The 14,537-nt window shown below is 36.1% G+C and overlaps 2 protein-coding genes and 1 pseudogene across 2 annotated transcripts; all 3 read right to left on the bottom strand.

Annotated features, from left to right (window-relative positions):
• Positions 1-474: 474 nt before the first annotated feature.
• Positions 475-2,987, bottom strand: LOC125821633 (immune-associated nucleotide-binding protein 9-like; annotated as a pseudogene).
• A 6,780-nt stretch (positions 2,988-9,767) lies between these two features.
• On the bottom strand, positions 9,768-11,409 carry LOC125821632 (immune-associated nucleotide-binding protein 9-like). Its single transcript, XM_049501044.1, has 4 exons — positions 11,196-11,409; positions 10,755-11,026; positions 10,436-10,600; positions 9,768-9,992 (listed from the first exon to the last, which is right to left on the bottom strand). Exons 1-4 carry the CDS (start codon positions 11,407-11,409, stop codon positions 9,768-9,770), a joined length of 876 nt encoding a protein of 291 aa, XP_049357001.1.
• A 1,800-nt stretch (positions 11,410-13,209) lies between these two features.
• On the bottom strand, positions 13,210-14,347 carry LOC125821639 (immune-associated nucleotide-binding protein 8-like; the record flags this gene model as incomplete). Its single annotated transcript, XM_049501050.1, has 2 exons — positions 13,210-13,399; positions 14,110-14,347. Coding segments are annotated over 2 exons (428 nt in total), but the record flags the coding sequence as incomplete, so codon positions are not given.
• Positions 14,348-14,537: the final 190 nt, after the last annotated feature.

Below are 14,537 nucleotides of genomic sequence, written 5' to 3'. Positions count from 1 at the left end.
CAACCCGCTTTAATTTTATCTCAAAATATTAAATTGTCACATCTCAACTAGTCCTCAAGTGTTATGCATGTGTTGGGTGGCGCCTCTCAAGATTGTTACACAACTCAGTAGCCTTGTAATATATACCACGTATGAGAATTCGGTAACTTTATGTTATACGAACAAAATTCTGAAGCAAAACCGAAGGCACAGTCGATAATTATGAACAAATTGGCAAAGTGCACCTGATCACTTTATACTATGAAGTTATACTCCATCCAAAAGTCTTTCAACAATGTTGCATAATTTGACCTCATTCAACCAAAATCACAACAGCATATCTTGGATAGATTAACGAAGTATGAATGTTCACCCAAGCAGCATATGCAAGTATTCATGTTCAACATTTACCAGCAATTAGCAAATTAAAAACGCACCACACATCATGAGTATCGCTCGATTGGATCTGAGTTTACAAAGCGAAGCACTTATGAATTATAAAATGTGACGTCCCCATTTCCCAGAGTCCTTTTGAACATGATCTAAATGATCTCTCAACACACGCATATCATCCTCAAATTTCGGGTGAGCTGGTTCAGCTTTCTGTTTTTCTGCTATCCTATAAGCACGGTCAGTTGCCCACTGTTCTAAATATGTATGTGTAATCTCCTTTAGCATCGATGTAACCTGTCGAAAAAGAAAATATATGATCAAATTCATTGAGAATGATAACTTGCTCCACTAGAAAAAACTTGCACAATCAACATTTCTAATCAGAATCGATCGTCTCAATAAACTCATGACATGCAAAGTTAAGCTTCTATTGTAGTGTTCCAAAGCATGTTAGGCAAGGACTATTTCTTATGAAAGACAACGAAGATCAGAGACAATATAGACCAAGATTTGTAACTGCTTTCAAAAATATACTTTCAATTAGTAAAAGTTGTTGAGCAATGATGATACTTACAGCTTCAGTCAGTTTTTTGAAATGCTCCTCGTAAGACATTGCAATTGGTTCATTCAACTGATTTACCCCATCACCAATCAAGGAATTACCCTTCAATGCCTGAACAAGAAGTTACATAGTAATATTCAATAAATGGGTGGAAATACAGAAATGTCACTAGTCAATTTTCTTGAGAATTAAGAATACTATTAAACACATACCTTTAGTTGCTTGAACAATTCATTTGTATATGGTACTCCATTATTCTTATCTAAAACAAGAGTCACAAGTGAAAGAAGTTTGTTCAATTGTTCTTCTTTCTTCTTTGGATCTTTAGTCTTATTATCAAATACCACAACTCTGTCATCACACAACTTAATTGTTTGAGAAAAGGGTCAAATCCCCACTCAAGCTTTAGCCATATTTTCAACTACACACTTAACCTTTGCGGGGGTCCTATTACCCCCTTGAACCTTTTTTTTTTTATATTAGTTTACCCTCAGACGCTGATGTGTCCACATACGTGAACTCACCTCCGTGAGGCGCGTAAGAACGTAATAAAATGTCCATGTGGAGTCCAAATAAGCCTCCCAACAGTAACTTTACTCTTTATTTAACCATATATTTATTTTTTATTCTTTTCCCAATTCATTTATCTCCATCTCTTTTGTTCTTGAACAAAATCTCTCTTCTTTGTTCTTCATCCACCATTTTCAAAGCTTGAATTTAGTTGTTGTATCTTCTCCAACTAAGATTGAATTTAGGATTTGCAATTTTCTCGAATTTCGTATTGAACAATCGAAATCTTCCCCAATTCGATAGCTTGTTTTTTTTTTCACTTTGTGTTATTAGGATTAGTAAGTAAAGATCTAACCTTTTCTCAAAAGAAATAGTAAGTAAGCTTTCCAAGCAACGTCAGTAATGGAAGATGGTAGAGAAAAGGAAGAAGAACTAGAGATTAGATTAGAAAGAAGATGGTAGAGATTAGATTAAGAAGAAAAATGAGGGTCAATTAGGTTCATAAAAGGTAAGGTAAAGTTTTGTGACACGTGTCAATCTGTGAGTCGTGTAAATTCATAGGATCCACTAATATATACGTGGACAACGCGTGTATATAAACATTTTTTATAAATCTGGTTTATGTGGACACATCAGCGTCTGAGGGTGAACTAATATAAAAAAAAAAAGGTTCAGGGGGATAATAGGACCCCCGCAAAGGTTAAGTGTGTAGTTGGAAATATGACTAAAGCTTGAGGGGGCATTTGACCCTTTTTCTCTAATTGTTTCCTGTAATGGTACATAATACAAATAATACTTCAAAACATATTTATTAATTCATGAGAAGCATAAGAGGAAATGCTTCTAAACATAGCATAGTCACAGCATGAAACAAAAGGATAGGGTGCAAATGTATCCAACAAAATGATCTCTTACGTTTAAAGGCTCCGGACACTCCTTGCCTAAGTACTCATCCAAAGTCTCATCACTATCTTCAAATTCATCACCACCAGTGAAGAATTCTAATTTTTTGGCCAAAGAACTCTTGAAAGCTTTGGATGGCAGCTAGTTCTTCTCTAGAGAAGCGTGTTCGCACGGACAAAACCAAAAGAACAGCATGGATCCCATCCATGGCCAACTCCATGCATTTAACAATTTCTTTTCCTAAAACGTCAGGCTCACCAGTAAAATCAAACAATCCTGAAGTTAAAAACACACGAATTAAGATTGATCCAACTTGTTTAGAAAACAAAATTCTTTATGTAGCAAACCTTAAATTCATTATCACTTCATCAGTTATATGAACAGAAAAAGGTCTGAAAGGAGTTGTATATATACCAGGGGTGTCAATGACATCAATAATCAGACCTTTATCTAGTCGAGTACTCTTAAGTTCACAAGTACTTGTAACCCCATTAGAGCTACACTTAGACTTGAATTCCTTACTTCCAAGTATGGAATTGCCTGTGGCACTTTTGCCGTTACCCGTTCTACCAAGCAGGACTAGTGTCTGTTTTTCATTAGTAGTAACTTCCCAATCATCAGCAACTGCACTTCCACCCATTTTACCTAACTGAAATCAATGAACCTACAACAACAGGACAGGAACAGAGTAAAGGATGACATGGCAGAGTAAAACATGTAGTTGATGAAATACAGTGGAAGAAATTATCCATAATATGTTATCACACTAATGAATTAAGCCAAATTAGAATAACGACAAAAACATTTTGCTGAAAGAGGACTGACGTTTTTAGCTTAAACCAAACCAAACTACAATCAACTTAGATCTTTTGGATGTTTGTGTTATCCCACAGTACCTAAAGAGGACTGACGTTTTTAGCTTAAACTGATCAGTTTCCTAGAAATTAAGAGATATTCTTACTAATTCATCATTAATTAGAGGTAACTGGTTCAGAATTAGTTCGGATTTTAAGCACGTTCATTTGTTTTATTCAATTCTCAAAAACTAAATTTTACAACACGCGAAGTTCAGGCGTTTTATGTGGCACACTCCGTGACTCCACGCAGTTGAGGCGCATGGGAGGTATTTGAATGCCACGTAAGCCAAAAAGGTGAACAAAATTATAAAAAAGAGAAGTTCAAGAGGTATTAGGACTTTAGTTTAGTTAAAGTGTTTCCCTGAAATTTCAGTCATAGTCTAGAGGGTACTTGTACCTTATCCCTTTTTATTTTATTGTACTAAAATCATTTAACAGTCATTTTTAACATAAAATTTACTCAGCTTTGCCTGAATGTGACTATAAACTAATATTAATAGAAAAACAAATTATTGCAATAACTCGGATATGTTCAAGATCGAATTAGTTTTGGTCAAACAATTAATGTGGCTTGCGAGATACAACAAACTACTAGGAAATAATTGAGTTAGCTTTAGCTATGAGTGCAACAGACTGTCAAACGAGAGGAATGGAAGTTGGTTGACAAAGGAGCTCTATAAGTGTTTTGGTTAAGGAGTATTAAGATTTAACTAATTATATTGTAACTAGTATCATTGCCTAGTTCATTAGTTAGTTAACTGCAGCAGTTAGTTAATTACATAGCTACAGTAGTAAGTCGGTTAGAATGTCAAGAAGTTAGTTAGAATATTCTTTTACTATTTTGCTTAGCTGGATACAACTGTCAACACTTTGTTCATGTGTATAAATACTTGTATCAGTCAATGGAGAAGGTGCAATTTATCATTTTCTCAAAACCCAGATCTCGTGAATTGCTCTCTCTCTCAATTACCAATTATGGTTTCTCTGTTTTAGGGTATTCACCTTTGTTGTGAAGTTTTGTTATGGTATCAGAGCAAGGTCGGTTTCTGTCCTTCTCGAGTTAGAATTTCGCCCACTTTTTTTTAGCTAAGTTTCTTCCATGGAAGGTATTGAGAACACTACTGGAAGCAGTACTTCTGGAGGTAATAATGTTGGGAATGATGCAAACAATGCTCTCTATGTACATCCCTCTGATAATCCTGGGATGGCACTTGTTCCAGTCCAATTTGATGGCACAGGATATCGGTCTTGGAGAAGAGGAGTTCTGCGAGCTTTATCAGTGAAGAACAAGCTTGGTTTCATCGATGGCAGTTGTGAGAAGCCACCTGCAGATTCGTCCACTTCACGACAATGGCAGCGATGCGACGATATGGTAACGTCTTGGATTTTGAATTCCCTCACTAAAGAGATCTCAGATAGCGTAGAGTATGTCAATGATTCAGTAGAACTTTGGAAAGAACTTGAGGACAGATACGATCAAACCAATGGAGCAAAGTTATACCAGATCTAAAAGGAGATCAACGACCTTTGGAAAGAACTTGAGGACAGATACGATCAAACCAATGGAGCAAAGTTATACCAGATCCAAAAGGAGATCAACGACCTCACACAAGGTACTCTGGATATTACTGTTTTCTACACTTGAATGAAGAAATTATGGGAAGAATTGAACACTTTGAATGTGAGAAATCAGTGCACTTGCATCTATAATTGTGGAGCTAGGGATGGAATGCACAAAGCAGAACAAGACAGATGTTTAATACAATTTCTGATGGGGATGAATGAAGTGTACACTGTGGTTAGGGGAAATATCCTATGATGAATCCCCTTCCTTCGATGGCACAGGCTTTTTCGTTACTAATCCAGGAAGAAAAATAGAGAGAATTCCGCCCTAGTAGTCGAATGCCTATAGAATCCGCTTCTTTGAATGTGAATACTTACAACACCAATAGCAAGGGTCTAATGGGAAGGAACTACATGGCATCCTTTTCAAATGATACCTATGCTGGAAACAATAATGTCTCAGGAAACAACAATTATGGAGGAGGCAATTACTACTCAGGCAGTAGTAGTGACAGAAATGTCAAGTTTTGTGACTATTGTAAGAAATCAGGTCACATTAAGGAGAGATGCTACAAGTTGCATGGGTACCCACAAGGACATAACAATCAGAATCACAGGAACAATGGATATCCACCAAGGCAAAATAATAATCAAAATCACAAATGAAAGAGGGTTGTAGCTAATGTACATGGTGATGACATGATGCCTACTCAGGGGGAAGATTTTTCACAAGGTAGTCACAATCAAAATGCCAGACTCACTAAAGACCAATGCACTCACATCATGAACCTTCTGCAACAATTTCAGAATGAACATACATGAGAGGATCCAACTATTTCAAACAGCAATGCTGTGAATTTTGCAGGTATTGTGGTTTGTTCCTCCTCTATTGATTTTGGCAATCCTTCATGTAAGTGTTTTAAATCAAGTGCTGACTTATGGATCATTGACTCGGGGACATCCAACCATATAACTTTCAACAAATCTTCCTTAACTAACATTCAGACCCTACCATATCCTATACTTATCTCACTTCCCAATGGATATAGAGTTAGGGTGACAGAATTTGGTGATGTAATGATCACACCTAAGATTGTTTTGCACAAAGTATTATATGTGCCTTCTTTTATATGTAATCTGATTTCAGTGCATTCATTGACTCTTTCCATGAATTGCATAATTTTGTTCACTAGTGCATTTTGTCTGTTACAGGCCCCTTCAGTGAAGAGGCCTCAGGCAATTGGTAATAGCAAGGATGGGCTCTATTTTCTCTGCTCAAAATGCCTGAAGAGCACCACTAAAAATTCCACATGTTGTTGCTTGTCTCATAACAACATTTTCATTCCTAATTCTAGTAATAAGATTTCTAATGTTGAACACTCTTCTGTCAAATGTACTTCTGTTAAAGATTCTGCAAGTTTGTTTACAGCTGATACAGCTGAATCTCATTCTGTCAATGTTCTTAAAACTGTTGTATGCTCTTCTGTTTCTGATAATGATCAAAACATGTTGACTAATAATGATTCATGTGCATCTACTACACATAGTGTGGACTTGCTGTGGCACAATAGACTTGGCCATGTACCTTTTGTAAAAATGAGGAACATTCCTACACTTCCAGCCCATTTATCTCCCAAACAACCTTTCAACTGTAACATTTGCCCTATGGCAGGACAACAAAGATTGCCATTTCACCAAAGTACTACACATTCAAATGCTATTTTTGACCTTCTCCATGTTGATCTTTGGGGACCTTACCATGTATCCACACATGATAACTTCAAATACTTTCTCACCATAGTAGATGACTACAGCAGGCCACCTGGACTCACCTTTTAAGCACCAAAAGCAATGCCTTGCAAGTTCTAAAAACCTTTGTAGTTATGGTAGAGAATCAGTTCCAAATCACAGTAAAAAGTGTCAGGTCAGATAATGGACTAGAGTTCAATAATGCTGAAACCAGCAAATTTTTTCCAAACCAAGGGAATAATACATCAGAAAAGCTGCCCTTACACACCCCAACAAAACAGTATAGTAGAAAGGAAGCACAAGTATTTGCTAGAAACAGCAAGGGCCCTCCTCTTTCAATCAAAGCTTCCTGTAAAATATTGGGGTGAATGCATTCTTACAGCCACACACATCATAAATAGACTTCCCTCAAATTATCACAAGAACAAATGCCCTTATGAGATCCTTTATAAAACCAAACCAAACTACAATCAACTTGGATCTTTTGGATGTTTGTGTTATCCCACAGTACCCAAAGTACACAGAGACAAACTTGAACCTAGAACTACACCTCATATTTTTGTAGGTTATCCCTTTGGAACAAAAGGATATAGGGTAATGAGTCTTGCCACAAAGAGAATACATGTGTCTAGGGATGTCATTTTTCATGAAAACATTTTTCCTTTTACTTTATCTTCAGAAAGGTGTACTTTTCCTTCTGTTCTTAAAATAACTTATTCTACTGATTTTACTGATTATGTTGAATCAAGGCCTAATGATGATTTGTTGAATCAATGCTTAGATGTGATTCCTAATAACATTAATCTGTCATCTCATCCTCCATCTCCACAAACATCTCATGCTCCATTATCAGTTTCATCACCTGCCCTACTACATTGCCTCTCCTCCTGCAGTAATGCAAAGGAGATCCCATAGAGTGAATAAAATCCATTCACACCTAAATGATTACATTGTCTCCATCCCTGCCTTGAAACCCCATACTGCCACTCCACAGAATAACTCAAACACCTTTCCCTCAATGCCTTGTTCGCCAAACACCATCACATATCCCCTAATGTCCTTGCATCCACTAGTCAAGTAGTTGTTGAAAACATCTGCCATGATGGTGAACCTTCATCATATGAGGAGGCAGCCTTGAGCCCTGCCTGGCAGAAGGCTATGTTGCAGGAATTTGATGCACTTTATGCAAACATACTTGGGACCTTGTAAAATTACCTGCGGGAAAACAAGCCATTGGATGTCGATGGGTATATTAAATTAAGCATAAATCAGATGGAAGCATAGAGAGATTTAAGGCCAGATTGGTTGTAAAAGGGTATACTCAACAAGCCGGGGTGGACTATACAGAGACTTATTCACCAGTGGTCAAAATGACAACTGTAAGGACCCTAATTGCATGCGCTGTTAAGAAGGGTTGGGATATGTTCCAACTTGATGTGAACAATGCTTTTCTTCTTGGTGACCTTCATGAAGAGGTGTGTATGAAGGTACCACAAGGGCTTGATGTAAATGACACAGGTTTGGTGTGCAAGCTTAATAAATCTCTATATGGTCTCAAGCAAGCAAGTCGACAGTGGTATGCTAAGTTGACTGAGGCTTTATCACTCAGAGGTTATGCTCATTCTCATCACGATTACTCCCTTTTCTACAAAAAATTTGGTCCTCTAGTAGCATTTGTAGCAGTATACGTTGATGATGTTATTCTCACTGGTACAGACAATAAGGAAATCACTCAGCTGAAGACCTACCTGGACGACTCATTTAAGATCAAAGATCTTGGTCGATTACATTACTTCCTAGGTTTGGAAATACTTGATACTCCAGGAGGGTCCTTATATCTCAAAGAAAATTTGTGTTGGATCTATTGAAGGAGTACAATTGTCTCAACTACAGTTCTTGTTCTTCACCTCTTGATCCAAATGTCAAACTCAGGGCCAAAGAAGGAACTCCACTACCTGATCCTACATATTATAGAAAACTAGTGGGTAAGCTCAATTTTCTCACTAATACCAGATTGGATATAGCTTTTAGTGTCCAACAATTGAGTCAATACATGCAAGATCCCAGAGCTCCTCACCTGCAGGCTGCTTTCCACCTCCTCAGATACTTAAAACAAGACCCTACTTTGGGAATTCACACGTCAGACGATCCTGATTGCACTGTTAAAGCATACTGTGACTCAGACTGGGCCTCTTGCCCAGATTCTAGAAAATCAGTTAGTGGATACTTAGTTCTACTTGGGAATAGCCCTATCAGTTGGAAATCGAAGAAACAGGAAACCATTTCTTTATCATCCGCGGAGGCAGAGTACAGGTCTTTAAGAAAAGTAGTAGGTGAGCTAGTTTGGTTGCAAAGACTACTCACTGAGCTGACTATATCTGATCCTTCACCCATTGACGTCTACTGTGATAGTCAGTCTGCTATTCACATAGCCCATAATCCTGTCTTCCATGAGAGGACCAAGCATATTGAAGTCAATTGTCATTTTGTACGTAATAAACTTCAGGAGGGGCTTATTTCTCTTCACCACATCTCCACGACAGAGCAGCTCGCAGATGTCCTTACCAAGGCTCTTACTGGAGTTAAACACTCAACAGTTTTGGGTAAGCTGGCTGTGAGATCCTCACTGCCACCTTGAGGAGGGGTATTAAGATTTAACTAATTATATTGTAACTAGTATCATTGCTTAGTTCATTAGTTAGTTAACTGCAGCAGTTAGTTAATTACATAGCTACAGTAGTAAGTCGGTTAGAATGTCAAGAAGTTAGTTAGAATATTCTTTTACTATTTTGCTTAGCTGGATACAGCTGTCAACACTTTGTTCATGTGTATAAATACTTGTATCAGTCAATGGAGAAGGTGCGATTTATCATTTTCTCAAAACCCAGATCTCGTGAATTGCTCTCTCTCTCAATTACCAATTATGGTTTCTCTGTTTTAGGGTATTCACCTTTGTTGTGAAGTTTTGTTAAGGAGTGTAGCAGCAACTTTGTGACTACATTGGCAGAATGACTACAAGATCTCACCATGCTCAAGGGTAAATAGAAGTTCTGATAGCGTAATCTAGCAGACAAAATTCTAATAGCAAAACAAAACACACAGTACCATAAACTTAGATAAATATATTCGGCAAAAGATAAAGGTTCTCAACCACATTAGGGAAGATGGTAGAAAAGAGTGAGTGCAGAACATAGCCAACGTATGAATCATAGTCAATTTTACAAAAACATAAGCATCAAGAACATAGCACTTCATAAAATACGACACATGCCAGCAGAAGATTCCAATTTTCTTTCTTGGAGTTTGTCAGCCACCATTGGACGTTGTCTGTATCTATATATATCCCTCATCAGTCGCCTCTTATTTTCCAAGTTCATTAGAGCTGCTTCTGCACTTTTTTCAGCTTCCAAACGAGCAACACGTTCCTTTGCCAATTCTGCTTCAAGATGCCTCATCCCCCTCAGGTTTGATTCAACCTGTTAAATACCAAAAGGCATTTTGTCACAATCACACATCCATGAGGCTGGTCATTAGTGGAGCTAAGGGGTACAACAGGGTCCATCCGAATCCCCTTCGACTGAAAATTACACAGTATAATAAAAGGTCAAAATTATTACGTATATGACTGAGGCTCGTCAACTTTTCTAGAGACAAGACTATATATGACTGATCAACTTGGTTTGTAAATGGAACAATCAGGTGCCTAGTTCATATTAAACCATGATGTACTGGTCCCTCACAACAAATCTAGATTTAGATACAAATTAATTTATATTTGGATACAACAATGTTATTAAATTAATATGATTTACTCTGCACAGGATAAAGTTTATGATTTTTGAAATGAGGCAGAGAAACGAATAAACTTCACCATTCCCTGAAAGTAAGTACTAATGAACAATACAGCTGATTACAGTACCTTTAGTTCCTTGAACAGGTATGTTGTATATGGTTTTCCACCATTCTTTTCCACAACCAAATTCACATCTAAAAGAAGATTTCTTAATTGGTCAGCTTTCTTCAATGGATCATGAGTTTTATTGTCGAAAAGTACTTGTCTATTTCCACATTGTTTGAGAGCTTCCTGTAATGGTAGTACGAATAACTAATTGAATTGGATCAACTTTCATAATCATGAGCAAGCTATTTTAATATTTTATCTAAGAAAGTAGAATTTGCCAGTTTAACTTTACACCATATCCAATCATATTACATAAAATATCTGTAAATAATCTAACCTTTAAGGGCTCAGGGAAACAACCTAAGTAATCATCCAATGTCTCATCATCTTCAAGTTCATCTCCTCCTGTGAAGACCACAATCATATAATCGCTAATTTTGCTCTCAATGAGGTTCAGAAGGTATTGCACAGAAGTGTGTTCTTCTCTTGAAAATCGAGTTCGTACAGACAGAACCAAAAGTACAGCATGGATGCCATCCTTAGCCAGATTGAAGCACTTAACAAGTTCTCTTACAACAAAATCAGGGCCACAGGAAAAATCAAACAATCCTACAATTTCCAGATTACCATTTACCACAATAAAACAAGATGCAGCAATCATATGTGCATTAATTTAGAACTAACAAGTTCAGAATGAATGTAATCCGATTCTATTATGGAGTATATAGTACAAAATCTCCCTAGAAACAAAGAAATTTGGCTTTACTTGTATACATACCAGGGGTATCAATGACGTTAAGTATGTTTCCATCTTGTAATTGAGTAGTTTGAAGCAGGCAAGCAGTTGTAACATAAGAAGAGCAATGCATCGATTTGAAAGCCTTTGTTCCAAGAATGCTATTGCCTGTTGCACTTTTTCCATCACCTGTACGTCCAACCAAAAGTAGTGTCCGCTCTCCATTTAGAGAAATTTCACAATCATCACAGATCATCTTATCTTGTTGAATCAAATTACCTACACGGCTACACCAAAACTACATGGCTGAATCGATCAGAGTAGTATAAAAAAAGAACAGCAGAGTCCTAAACAAGTTTAACTCAACCTTTTCTATAATTCGTGATCAGAAAACACATGAAGATCTTTCCATAGATTAAATAAAGGCTACTATAAATATGACAGTGAAATAGTAATAGTTAACGTATTGATTAAGATGACAAAAATATGATTAATTCTTACTGATTGAAAAAAAAAACACATATCAGTCATCTTCATGAAGTCATGTTAAAAACAAACAGGGTATATTGAGGAAAAAATTACTGTACCTTTTTCTGGTAGATTGAATGACTGATGAGGATTAAAATTCCTAATAAAGAAACGATGGCTGTGCCTTTTGTTGAAAGGACGATTGGACCCTTCTCTTTATCCAAGTGCGTAATACTAATCCCTGATAAATATGTAAGGGTATGTTTGTCATTTAACAGAATCTTCCATGACTTCTCATTTTCCCAAAATTTTCACATACGATTTACGAAGACAACTTCCTGTCTGCCTAATAATTTGGATAACTGAAGCATCAAGCATGAACTACTCCAAATTTTAGGATTAAAAATCTCTTCACTGACCCTGCGTGAAAAGCTAGGCGCAAGATGAAATATAATAAGTACTCCCTCTGTTACTAATTAAGTAATTAGGGATAAAAAAAATAAAAATAAAAATGGACAAGTAATTTGGGACGGAGGGAGTAAGAATTTACATGCCTAAGATCATCTACCTACAGTGTGGCCCTTCCCCGGAGATGTTTAGTGCTTCGGCTACCCTTAAGATCATTCACCAAATCTGCCGGGAAGTTAGCCGTTATCCTCCATAAACATTTCAGTCAGAGATTTGCCAACACAGATTCGCGGGAAATTCAGATTGGATAGGCAACATTTCCCAAGCTTTCAAATCAGACAATTTAAAAAAATATCTTTGTATATGAAAGAATTTATTACTATTTTTTTTTAAAATATAGCAAATACTTTTGTCACTGAAAATAAATTTATTCTAATTTAAAAAAGTATTTATGTATAATAGGTAGTCACCATGGGCATAGATATAGTGTCCAATATTCTTCGTCGAAAAATTACATAAGATATATATGTCCATTTGAATGAAAAGGCTCTAGGTTTGAACCCGAAATAGCATAATATTTTTTTATTTTATTTTGACAGCCGCACACCATTATTCTTGAACAGTCTTGATAAAATTTCTGACGCTGCCATTGGTAGTCACAATAGTCTGAGTGTGTACTCGACTTTTCAGAACAAGATCATAAGGGACAAGTTGGATAATACACTTTCTTAATTCACTTAAAGGAAATATCTAAAATGTTATTTCAGCTTACTTAGATACATTGAATTGAATTAGTTTATACGTTTTAACTTGAAATTTTACTATTGGTAACCCCTATATATCAGCCAATCTACTACTACACTTCCATTGAAAACACTACATTTACTTGACATGATCTTCAAAAACAAGTTATGCAAGGAATATTTATTGGAAAGATGCTATAAAGAGCACACTACAACTAATCAAGAATTATGCAACAATTATTTATGATAATAGAATATGAGTATTTATAACCAACACTCTATATATATATATATATATATATGCCGCTAGAGGCTTTAGCGACTCTGGATGCAACAAAATAATTGTGGTTCAATTTAGCTTTTGGGATTAAGTTAGACCCGTATGTATTTACACAAGCCAAATCCAGAAACATATAAGAAGGAACAGTTGTTCAAAATTAATGACGTGCATTTTCAGTCAGCCGTGCAAGCTGCTCCTCGTAAGACCTTGGTTTTAGCTCCTTCAACTCATTTGTCACATGCTTAAAAGCGTCAATTAAGGAATTAACCTCCAATGCCTGATCAAGAAGCTTCACAATATTAAAAAAAAAATGGGTGGAAGTACCAAAAACATCATCACTCAACTTCCTTAAAAAGTAGTAACAGAAAATTAAGAATAGAATCCATCCAAACTGTTAAAGAAATACCTTTAATTCCTTGGATAATTCAGTTCTATAAGGAACACCATCATTATTTTTTAAAACTCCATTCACAAGCGAAAGAAGATGTTTCAATTAATCAGCTTTCTTCTTTATACCTTTAGTCTTATTATCAAAGAGCACTAGTCTAGAATCACACTTCTCAATGGTTTCCTGTAATAAGAAGACTACTTCAGAACAATATTAACATTCGTGAGAAGCATAAGAGAAAATGTTTATCAAACTTACTAGTTACCATAGTCACAGCACTACAACAAAAATACCTTTTAGCAACAATAAATATGAATATAAACAAAGAATTAGTCAATTGTCATTTTAGCAAAGCAATTAAGCTAGTCATTAAATAATTGCCGCTAAAGAAAATGATTGGCAGCTTGATAAACAAAGCAGATGAATCTTTAAGAAAAAAGTACAAAATAAAAGGCAGCTTGATAAACAAAGCAGGATTCGCAAAAGAGAAACCAAACGAACCATCTTTGGACAGAAGAATGACAAAACTAAAATAGAAGAGATACATAGTATAATCTGTAAGCTTATTCCAAACTCCAAACAATAGGGTGCAAATATATCAGACAAAATGAACTCAACAAGTAATCTTTTATCAATAAACCGTCCGGGCAGCCATTGTCCAATAAGTACTCATCCAAAGACTGATCTTTAAGTACATCTCCACCAGTAAAGACAACAATCATGTAATCTTTAAACTTTTCACCAAAGAACTTCTCAAAGGTTAGGACAGCTGCTTGTTCTTCACTAGAAAATCGTGATTGCACAGACAAAACCAAAAGAACAGAATGGATCCCATCCTTGGCCAAATCCATGCATTTAACGATTTCCTTTCCAATAAAATCCTGTTCATCAGAAAAACCAAACAACCCTGCAAATTCAACAACCTCCACAACCAGTAATCTCAAGAACAATATAACAAAAAAACATATGTTTTTACAAAAGATGAAAAGAAACAGGAAGCTGATGAATATGTTTCTTACATATAGATATAGATATTCATCAACAATGATATATATAGATATTTATAACCAACACTGTATATCAATGCCTAACAACTC

Source organism: Solanum verrucosum, unplaced genomic scaffold, assembly GCF_900185275.1.
Source record: "Solanum verrucosum unplaced genomic scaffold, falcon-dt-bn FXZP01000216.1, whole genome shotgun sequence".
NCBI classification, from domain to species: Eukaryota; Viridiplantae; Streptophyta; class Magnoliopsida; order Solanales; family Solanaceae; genus Solanum; species Solanum verrucosum.
This window is presented reverse-complemented; position numbering and strand designations above follow the sequence as displayed.

Excerpts from the sequence above, each read along its gene's own strand:
- LOC125821632 (XM_049501044.1), bottom strand. The coding sequence starts at position 11,409 with ATGATCTGTGATGATTGTGAAATTTCTCTAAATGGAGAGCGGACACTA. Across the intron at positions 10,601-10,754 it reads GTTTCCCTGAGCCCTTAAAG|GAAGCTCTCAAACAATGTGG; the intron begins GTTAGATTATTT and ends CTACCATTACAG. Across the intron at positions 9,993-10,435 it reads ACCTGTTCAAGGAACTAAAG|GTTGAATCAAACCTGAGGGG; the intron begins GTACTGTAATCA and ends GGTATTTAACAG.